This window comes from Convolutriloba macropyga, chromosome 1 (assembly GCF_964194025.1).
Source record: "Convolutriloba macropyga chromosome 1, txConMacr16.3, whole genome shotgun sequence".
NCBI lineage: Eukaryota > Metazoa > Xenacoelomorpha > Acoela > Convolutidae > Convolutriloba > Convolutriloba macropyga.
The window spans coordinates 15,996,567-16,008,249 of record NC_134468.1 but is presented as its reverse complement, the minus strand read 5'-3'; the positions used below and the strand labels follow the sequence as shown (position 1 = coordinate 16,008,249).

At 34.1% G+C, this 11,683-nt stretch overlaps 1 protein-coding gene across 1 annotated transcript; it reads left to right on the top strand.

Moving 5' to 3' along the window:
- The first annotated feature begins 4,248 nt into the window (after positions 1–4,248).
- On the top strand, positions 4,249–11,307 carry LOC142345917 (protein SLC31A2-like). Its single transcript, XM_075398371.1, has 4 exons — positions 4,249–4,714; positions 6,199–6,259; positions 6,796–6,943; positions 10,990–11,307. Exons 1-4 carry the CDS (start codon positions 4,637–4,639, stop codon positions 11,183–11,185), a joined length of 483 nt encoding a protein of 160 aa, XP_075254486.1. The 5' UTR covers positions 4,249–4,636; the 3' UTR covers positions 11,186–11,307.
- Positions 11,308–11,683: the final 376 nt, after the last annotated feature.

The window sequence follows — 11,683 nt, the reverse complement described above, 5'->3', positions numbered from 1 at the left end:
CGTGTTATTCTGTTCAACACAAGAGTTGCAGAGCCACAGACAATTTCGATTTGATCCCAACCATTTAACATCGTCTTGAGAGAAGTGCACTTATGCTCCGTGAAGAGGAAGTTGGAAGGACTCACAACCAATTTGAAGACAATCATCCCTGACTCCTTTATTGCAACGGCCACATTTCGCTGATGTCTTGGATTTAACTTGTGGAATTGATGCCATCGATCAAAACATATGATATGAAACTATTTATTTAACTTTTACGTTAATAATGAATTAAGTAAGAACTGTTAATTAACTAACTATATGAACCATTATTGTTCCGACCCCTCTTGAGGGGGGAGGAACTATATACTCAAATGGGTTTTTATTGTTCAGTCAATTTTGGCCGATCGATATATTCATTGTAGAGAGTTGAGACTGATATCATTAAAAAGCTTGTCCAGCGAAGAATATGGAATTAAAAAGATTTTTTTAATTTTCGTTTTTACAGGGAGTTATCGAGGCTTAAACTTTCGAGATAATAGAGTGAATTCCGTTGATTTTATTCACTTTTTTCGGAATTTTGATAGAAAAAATTAGCAAATTTTGATAAAGTTCGTTGGAATTTTTTAAAGAAAGTCTTGTTGAATTTATTTTAGGGACAAAAAATATTGTCAGCTATTTCTATTCAATTTCTTTGTCAAAAAATCTGGCTAAACATTTCAAAATCCAGACTCTTTCATCAACAACAGCACGAAATATGTTTCTTCAGTCAATTTTGATTAAGTTTTCAGGAAGTGCACAACCAAACACCACTAACACAATCTTTGTAGGTTCCAAAGGGGACAATTTCTACTTCAACTTTCGTTAAGAAAGCTCTGTAATTAAAACATTGCCGTTTTTTGCTAACTTTACTCGTTGATTATCAAAAACTGAACATTCATTTTTGATTTTTTGACAAACAAAATATCTATATATATGACATTCGAAAAGTTAGATTTTCTGAACGGACAAACAGCATTTGCAGGGCTAACTCTGGGCCGATCTTGGACTGTTACAATCCAAAAATAATTTGGATTGCAATCAGTCGGTCGTTTTCATAAAAAAAAAACTGATCTTTTTTATGTTAATTAAATAACAGGACTTTTCAAATCAAAGCTTACTAGAGATAAATCCAATTGGTCCCTAATTAGTTCTAAATTATTGTATCTAATTTGTTACTTGAAAGCTTATGGTCGTTTTGACTTTAAAGTATTTGATATAAATTTTATTTGATACAAATAAAAAATGGCTTAAAGAAATTTGCCCCATTTTTTTTGTTAATTTGTCATTCTGTAGCAATGTGTCATAAATGCAAGAATGTCTTTTTGTTCTACTGAATTCAAATTCAATCTTTAATGAGGTTTTACGCTTTCAGTTACGGTTTTCTGGCTTTGTAACTTATAGATTTTAAATTTTTTTTAATTTTTAGTTTTTTGCCCATTTCTCATGTCTTCGAAATTGGTCGCTTTATCACGTTATCGACAGTTCATATTTCACATTATTGACTTTCAAAATAAAGCACAATTAATAATATCAAAATCTTTAAAGATTTAGATTAAGGTTTTAACGGCTTCGACACTACTTTCTCGAAGAATATAATTCAACTTTTTAATCTTGTTTTTAACTGTCGTTTTTACTTTGTCTTTTTAGATGTATGAAATTTCCTGTACAAGGACCCCGTCTCTTTGGTTTTCATGGAAAAACAGATGAGCCGATGTTATGATATAGGCTTACAGCTGATGGCTTTCATGACTTTGAAAACAATTGTTTTCCAAAATTTAATAAAAAGAAAACATTAATTTCGCAATTTGGTTCCTTTTATTGTCTTTTTGTTACCTGGTCTCGTTAATTACAAGCCAAATTTAACATTATTGTTGTCAAACGAAGTTGTCAAAAACGATATGTTTTTAAAGAATTCATTAGAAGAATTCAAGAATTCAACTTTAAAGAAGTTTGTCTACATGTTAACTAGTTTTTATTAATGAGAGGTCACATAATACATTATCATTGTTCAAAGAAGGTGCAATTAAACATAAATTTGGGGCTAAATTATGGCTTAACGGCTTCAAAAGCGTTTTCTGGCAAGTTTTAATTGATTTTTTGTTTGTTGTCTATTTGTTGTTCTTTTTGTAACAGCATACACATTGTAATACCGATAGTTGTTAATGCCTTTCTATAAAAGCATTAGTAATTGTAAACCTATGCGACATTTTGTTTGATTTCTAATGGTCTTCATTACTTTGAATTTAATTGTTTTTGTTAATTATAAGCGAATATCTCAATTTTATTGTTTTTGTTCATTATTGTCTAATTGTTACCAAGCCTTATTATGGACTGGTCCCATATCTTTTCTGGCAAATTACAAGTTTCAATACAAGTTTCATAGTAAATTATCATTGTTCGAAGAAGGTGCAATCGAACATAGTTTGGGGGCCAAATAATGGCTTTACGGCTTCGAAAGCGTTTTCTGGCAAGTTGTAGTCGATTTTTTGTTTGTTGTCTATCTTTTGTTCTTTTTGTAACAGCATAAACAAGGTAATCCCGACAGTGGTTATTCCCCTTCTATAGAAGCATTGTTATTTGTAAACTTATGGGATATTTTAGTTGATTTCTAATGGTCTTCATTACTTCGAATTTAATTGTTTTTAATAATTACAAGCGAATTTTTCAACTTTACTGTTTTTGTTCTTTATTGTCTCACTGTTACGAAGCCTTATAATCAACCAATCCCGTATCGTTTGTGGCAAACCACAAGTTATTTTGTTTAGTTTCAGTTTTATCGGAGTATATTATGACTTTGTTATTCAGTTTTAGTTTTTAAAACGGACATAAAGTTTTTGATGTAATTAAAGTTTGTTGTTGTTGTTGTTAGATTTTGCAGTTCGTCTTGACTCGCTTTCTTAAAATTGGCATATCTCAGTAATTTAAAGCTTCATTTTTTACTCCACTGAGTTATTTGAGTTGGAGGCTAACTTTTCATTCAAGTTTTTTTGAAAAAAACTTGAATTTTAGGGTTTTTCTATCTGTTCTTCATTTGCTGGAGAGATATGTCAAAATTGTGGATGAGCTGGGTCGGAACCTTATGTGCGATCGCACATTACCGAGCCTCGTTGTTTATTGTTTATATTCTGAAGGGTGTCTATATTTGAGTCAATTGGTGGACATTTATGCCAAGAATAAGAATGATTAAGGTTGGATTTTTAGTTGCGAATGCACAGTTCCCAGTTTCCTCTCGTAAACTATGCCTGTTTTTCAAAACTCTAAAACTGATAAAATTATGAAATTTTCAAAACCAGAAAAAAATTGAAAATCTTTTTTTTTCAAATCTAAACTTTCGAAATAATTGGTTGCGTTGCGTCGAAATCATTGTCTGCCGCCAATTCTAACAATAGCTTCCTATTGCTCATTAAATTGCGAAAATTTAACACGCTCGCTTAAGAAGGTCTTTGTTAACAACTTTTTACCTTTGTGACGGCACAGTCAAGAAACGCGATTTTTATGAAAATTTGAAAGTGTCCACGATTTAACAGCCCGAAGCAGTTGCGACGTTTCACGTTTCTTGCTGAGCATATGAATTTTTTGATGCCTTTTTTGGAAGATAAATATGGATTATTTCTGCTAGTGTTTTTGCTGATATTCTGTACACTTCTCTCTTTACACCGTGGAGCTACCATGTCTGGCTTAATTTAACAGAAAAGGTCATTCGCTTTTAGATATCAATCACAATGTGTGTATACTGAGTTTTTCAAGTGCGTGATTTTTTGTTGTAATTTTGGACACGCCTAAGCTCACTTATAGCGCAAAGAGCTCTAAAAAAAGTTCCCCGTTTTTCCTTCGAGAAAACAAAAATGGAAAAGTTGTTATTAACGATTCGTTTCAGTTATGCAAGGACTTTTCAATTCTACTAGTTTTTGTATTTTTGCAAAATGGTTATTTTGACCTCACAAAAATTGAAACAAATAAAGCCTGGCTGGAATAAAGTTCCCAAATAAAACTGCCAAATAAAAGTATCAGTACAAATCTCACGCCCCGACAAAGATGACAGAATCCAAAACCAACTATGCACTTGGAGCACAATCTCGACTACTTTTCAACTTTTCTTTTATAATTAGATATTTAAAGAACCATCTTTATCTTTATATAGACTGAAAACTTCCAAAGACAAAAAGTCATTTGTGCAAACTCAGCCTTTGTTGGCTTCAAACCGAATTAGACGCATTTTTAAGGCGAGCGAATAAGACGTCACTGTTCATCTCGTTATATTCGTGAACAAAATGTGCAGTCTCATCATTTGAAAAAGTGCTCAAACTTCAGACATTTTGCTTTCAATTGACCGCTGTTTGGATTAATTTGAACAAAATTTGCCGAAAAGAGCTCTGAAGCAAACATTTATTGTACCAAATTCAGACTCGTTTTTGAAGCCTGACTTCGCTAAATTATTGCAAAACATAACAATAAGTGGAAGATAAAGTTGTTTATAAAAAGCTGACGTCGACAATACTTAAATTTATGCAGTTTTAGTGTAGTTTACTGCACTTTTACTGTTCGTGTAAACTTGACCGTATAATTACTGTTCTTTCGTGTGATTTTTGAACGCAAAACATAAAAAGTGATCAAAATGGCTCATATGGGCGGAATGAATCATCAGGTCGATACGAACGACCATCACACGGATTCCGACATCCATCTCATGCAGGTACACTTCAAATTTAATAATGATTTAATAATTTTCTAAATTAATTTTTAAACCTATGAAACCTACCAAAGCTCTTTCTTCTCATGTATGATAAAAGTCTCTCTGCTCGGGTTGGCAAACAGTTTTGTCAGTACATTCTATTTACTTATAGGACATACCATGAAACAAGTTGAATTCTCTATCCATTCTGAACGTCTTATTGTAAGTGTTTCCGTATTATACTTCTTGAATTTTTATGCATGTTTCTAAAATTTTTTCTGTTTAGTTTTAACAACCGCTGATTTTTTTTACTTATTTATTAACTTGCCGGCGTTTTGTTTCAATTTCTCGTTATTAAAACGAGAACTTTATTCAAAGCCAAACAATACGACAAAACCGATACTCTTCTACCGTACAAAATTAATTTTAGAATTGGTGTATTTATAAATCATAGAGCAATTAGCAAAATTCGCCTGAACAGTTCGTTTCAAGGCTCGCACAAGACGTCGATGTTAGATTTCCTAACAGCAAAGTAAATAGACCAAGATCATTCAATATAAACATTTTAGCAGAAATTTTGCAGCAAATAATTTAAACCTACGTTGCTCAAACTTTAACTGAAATTCGTTTTATGTTTTTGATAAGTCTAATTTACTGTTGAAACTTCTGGAAACGCTTATCTAATTTTGTAGCTGTAATAATTCAGGCTGTATTAATCAGAGATGCAATGGGCAGCTGAATTAAAAAAAAAAGGAAAAAGGTTCTGGAACTTAATTTAAATTCAAGTGCAAATGGTCATTGTATGGAAACTGTAATGATTGATCTTTTTTAATTGAGTGAATAAGATTGTTCAATTTTGTTCGTGGCACAAGTTTATCACCTGATGTTTCTATCTTGGCGCCGAAAATTTAACGAACCTCATCAGTCTATTAATTTTTTTTCGCTAACACTTATTTTGCTTATTCAATCTTTCTAAGAGGCTATTATTTTAACATTTTTGTTTTGTACGTTTGACATCAATATTGAACTTAATTGTCCTGAGCAGTTTGAAAGAGACGCATCAGCAATTGGTATATATCATTCGCCATTTCAGCAATTCTGCAATAGCTATGCATAGACTAACTGATTTCAAGAGATATGATTAGCAGAAAATTGCTCCTTAGCCTTATCTGGCTATAAAACTACCATTTTGGCTTTACTACCATTTTGATAGAATGGTGAAGTCAGTTTCCATCAATTATGTCAACATACTTGACTTTGTCCTCTTATCAATGTTTTCAACTTTCCCAATTCTCTCAACTTTGTGATAAATTTTTATACATATAGTTCAGCTTTCCACCCTAGTCCTGAGGTCAAATTTATAAAAAGACCTATTAAATCTAGGTGCAGGGGAGGGTAGGGGTACACATAGTCGAGCACGTCAAAAACGCAAGCCCAATTATAAGGCAAAGAATCCGTGTAAAAAGATCTTGATGTTCTCTGGATAAATTTTTAATATATTTCAGTTCTACATTGGGAAGAGGGCCACAATCCTATGGGAACGTTGGGAAACAACAAAAACTTGGGGTATGCTCATTATTTTAAATATTTAAGCAAAAAATTTCGGAAGCTTATTTACAGAACTGCAACGAGTTTCAAAAAGGTGAAACACAAGCGGACGTTAAAAAAATCTAGACATACATATGAACAACAAAATGCTGATATCTACATGTCTTGAACTTTTGAAGTCTGAATTTTGTACTTAAACTTGTGCATTACTAGCGTTTACTTGTACCTAAATTTTGAGTAGTTTCACTTTTTGAAGATCATTTCTACTTTTATCTCTTAATACATTGTAAAAGTGGGCTCTACTTAACTTATTCCTAACCCTTTCGATTGGCTTGTAAGTCGAAAACACGTTCTTTGAAAGTAGGTTTATTTCGTTACTGTCGAACAATTCCTTCAACGCATCAAACTGCTTGGTTTGAAAAATTCTTGAAAAATTCGGTTCCTGAGCAATTTCGACAAAAATGCTTAAGAAAATCTAATTACATCGCCGAACCATGTTGACTAGTTATAAATATTATTCTCATCACAAATTATTTTCTTGTTTTCTAATCCAGAGCTGGTGTTGTCCTGTTTCTTCTGGTGCTTCGTCGCTGTGGGATACGAGGCACTGAAGGCAGGCAGAGATCTGGTGCCCCGACTGATGTCAAGAGTGAAACCCACTGGAAGTAAAGACATATCTGGTGACAGTTGCCCCCAAACCCGGTATGCGCACTTTCATATCTATATAGCCCCATCCCGGTCGCTTAATGGGAATGGAGCCTTGAAGATTGCATTTTTGAGCATTTTGAAGAAAATCTGCAATTCACTATAATAATTTTGGAACTCTCGTGCAAAAAGGTCAAATCGGCATGGACAATTTTGGCCGGGGACTGTGTTTTCATGAATCTTGACGTTTACTACAGGACACACTTTTCTAGATTTGCACTAGAATTTACCCTTCAACAAAGTAAATTGAAAATTTTTTTCATCGCATTCACCGCAATTCTCATGAGTATTTTTAAAACTCTTGAGAACGGTGAATTTTCCGACGATTTTTGGTGCATTTAAGCGTTGAATTTGTGTAAGATTTGCGGTTTTGATAGGTGAGTTTTTTCACTGCAATCGCCGCATGCAACGCTAAATACCACAATTATTAGGAAATGTAAATTTTACCGCATTAATTGCAATGGGTGTTCTAAAAAGGCAAAATGATTGAACGTGGCAGAGTCTGATCATAGATAATTTTAAACGAGCCAAAACAACGTATCCAATTTTTTGGTTGAGCCAAACATGACCCCAGAAATTTTTATGAGGCGAAAACGCAACCAAAAATCTTGAGCGAGGCAAAAACGCGCCAATATTGTGAACTAGGCCTAAGTCTGATTATTGCTAATTTTGAACGAAAACATGAACGCGCCAACAATTTTGAACGAACAAAGGTCTGATCATGGGTGATCATCGATTGGGTGGGTCTGAAGATCGTAATTATAGTATGAAATGGTCTAATTAAGGGCAATTTTGAACGAGGGCCTCCACCTGGATCAGTTCATTTGCAAATATTTCTTATAGCGCCAGTCCATCATTTAACACATTCCGTCATTTTCTTGATTCTACTTCTTTTCACCCCGATTTATTTAACCCCCTATAATTTAACCCCGTATATAATCACCCCTCAGTCATTTAACCCCGCAATTTATTCACCCCGAAATCGGTTTAACACCGAAATCTTTTATCTATTTCGGCATCCAAAAGAACAATTAGCAAAGCTAAAGTTCAAAGGACTTAAATAACACAAAACTACTGACCTTCAAGAGTGCGGCATTGAACAGCTTGCGTTTGTTTCAAATCAAAGAATAATGACGAGACTGCTTTTTAGAACAATGCCTTTGATCGAAAAAGAACACTTGACAAGTCTGACCTCTTTTATGTTGCACTTTGATTTGAATCAAAAAAGTTCAAAAACTGTCCTAGTCTAGAAGACGGAAAAACGGGTACTTTTCAAATGAAAGGATGAAAGCTAAATTTTAAAACGTACTTTCTGAGCAGGCATAAATTAGCAATTCAAAACAAAATTCAACCGTGTATTTAACAGAATTTCCAATGAAATCCAGATTGATATTTTTGCTAGCAGCTACGCTGTGCAAGCTTCATATCTAAATGTTGCAAAACTGTGTTCCCAATTAGGGGTCCCATCATAGGGTTAACGCCCGGGATCAAATTCCCTAATGAGTCACGATATGAGGCTTCGACGTAACTCCGTGAGGACGCAAGGAGGGCGCCAACTCAAAAATATTAAGATGGATTTCGAATTTAAATTAACACAAAAACAAACATAATAAAATACACGATAAATACACAACTAAGTCAAACTGGCAATAGACCTGAAAAAATGGATATCAGTTTCATCCCTGTAAATTTGCATCAAGTTTTGCACTTTCCCTTTCAAATTCTCATACTTCTTCTTCTTTGGGAATTTGTGACCGGATGAGGCATTCAAAAAGTTTAATTTTTGCACCGCAGCGTCTTTTTGTAAATTAGTCAAAAGTTATATTTGATAGAAGTTTTTGGGCGATAGTTTAAACGTTCCATCCCCAAGCCAAAACTTGGAGCTTTCGAGAACCGATGTCATATGGGGATCGCCAAAAACTAAAATACGCTCGTTGTCATCTTTTCCGGTGTCATACCGCAAAAACTCTTGAAACTTATCGGGTATATCAAAATGCCGGTCCGATGGCTCATGAACTGACACTGTTTGTATAACCTTTCTTAAGCGCTGCGAGGTTTGTATTAAATTTGGTTTTGACGGCAACGCATACTGGGTCGAAAGAACGTCAGTTACTGGTAAAATTGCGGAAGCTACGGCTGCTGCGGGTGTTAGGTTTTCACTCAGGGCTTCAATCTCTTTTATAACTTTTCGTGTGGCCGGCTTTCCAATCGAAGCACTATGATTGTGCTCACCGTTCACGCGAATGAGTTGGTCATCTTTTGTTAAAGCGGAAACGCGGCACTTGTAACTTTGATATTTTGAGCAATTCCAGGCAGTGGTAAACTTATTTAATCTTTTAACATAAAACTCATGCCCCTCTACAACTAATATTTCTTTGTTTTTTGAAGAATAGTAAACTCAAAGTCGGCAGTTATCATGCTGAATTCAAAATGCAATAAAACAAGAAATGTTCTTGAGTTAAATCCAGTTTTCAATTGCTTTTAATTGCCCCATTAAGGATTAGTTGAGATAACTAATTCGCTAATTGTTATAGTTTTGCATTAAACTATTGTGTCGTTTGCTCTATGTCCCTGACAATTATGATCCATGAATTTACAGATTAAAATCGGGGTGAAATGATTGAGGTGTGAAAAGCATGTTCACACCTCAGTCATTTCACCCCGATTTTAATCTCCATTAATTAAAATAGAAATAATTGAGGCTTAATTATCCTCAATTATAGGAAGCTTAAAATCGGGGTGAAACAATATAGGGGTTAAATAATTGAGGGGTTAAATGATATAGGGGTTAAAAAATCGGGGTTAAAATATAGGGGGTTAAAAGAATAGGGGTGAAAAAACAGGACACCCATTTTCTTACAGCACTTTCGATAACTTTCTATCGCATCAGTGAATCATCGATCGTGTTGTTCTGTCAAGATCAAATGTTGTTTACAAGAAAATCGCTCATACTCAAATATAAACTTTTGGTTTCAGCTCCAAATATGGAAATTTTAAAGCAACTGAAGAAGAACTTTAACGCTGTAAGATCAATTTTTGTAATTTTTATTGGAACCCACGAGCACAATCTAACCGAATGATGAATTGAGTGAACATGGTGTGGCTGGGTCCTAGCTCTACGGATAAGTAGAGTCGAACATTAGTGAAAAAATCAAGTCACCACGGTGAGAAGTGCAACATAGCAGGTGTAACATAGAAGGGCAAATTTATACTTTGTGAAAGAAGTGGGAAATAATAGTTCCATCCTTAGTTTCTTTTTGAAGCAGTGAAGTTTTTAATCATTTTAACGAAAGATGAGGGGCTCACAATTATTGTATTAAACAAGACAAAAAATTTCCCCAAGATCAGAATTTAGCTAGTTTTGAAAAATTTGCAATTTGTTTTTAAAATATCTCTCAATTTTTAGTGCATTTTTAAAACGTCTCTCGTTCTTAATTTTTTTTCTTTGAGATACCCATATTGTCAATCCATGAAAATAGAGACCTGACGAACCTCAATAACGTATTCACTTATTTTATGAGATTTTAAACAGTACTTTTTCTCATATTCACCTTACAGATTGCAAAATTTTGTGACTTTGTGTAGTATCATGTGAACTCTTTGCTATTTTTGGTGCTCGCAAACACATGGCAAATACTATTTGAAAAACTTTTTCGCATTGCACTTTAGTGTGTGCTTGGGGACAAAATTTAGGTTTTTGCTCACTAGAGCTACAATTAACTACTTTCTCTATAGTGCAAGTCGTACACGTACATTTGTACTGAACAAAATCATTAGCTCGATCGTGAGTGGTCAGATTTCGGCAGCTTAATGATCAGGCTCTAGGCAGACTTTTACTAGTCAGCTCGGCCGTGTAGTAAAATTGCACTTTACATCCCCTGAGCATTTTTAATTGTCTGATTGATAAGCTGGGTATAGCATCTAAAATATATTCAATTGATATACAAGGTAAGCATTAGTTTGCAAAATACATGTTAATGGACTTTGAGCGGGAGGGTTGAGGGGGTGTTGAGGCAAATAGTTTCCATTCTTCCTTGTTCCAGGCATCATTTGTCTGGTGAACATCTAATTCAGACTTTCCTTCACTTCCTCCAGTCGTCAATCAGCTACCTTCTGATGTTAGTGGTGATGACATTCAACATGTGGCTCTTCTTCTCTGTCATTCTCGGACTCACAGTCGGATATTTCCTATTCGGACAATGGAAAACTGAAGGAAATAAACCAGATCACTGTCCCTGAGAAGTTGAACAAACAGAACAACAAACTGATGGACAGTTTTTTAAGCATAATTTCACTCGCGTTTTATATTTTATATTTTGATTAAATTCTATATTTAATCTAATAAATTCTAATAAATTCAATATTTTTTATTAGAAAAGTTTTTAAATGAACAAATAGTTTTTTTACGGTGACCAAGTTTTCGTCTACCTGAGCTTGAAACTATCGGGGCGCAAAATTCAATGGCAGAAGTTTCAGCTCCTAAATAGCAGACTGAAAATTCTATTGTAGTTAGCCACTTTACACTGTGAAGACCTACTTCTTGAAGCAGCTGTTAATAGCTCAATAATTTTCAATTGTTGTTCATTAACCCAAGTCATAATAACACCTATACAAGAACTCTTGTCGAACTTTTTCGACACTTGCACTAATTTTTCAAATTTACACGCGAGGCGATTGATCTTTTTGATTTGCACATGCAATTGAAATTTTTTCAACATGCAAACAAACCCTCCTGAC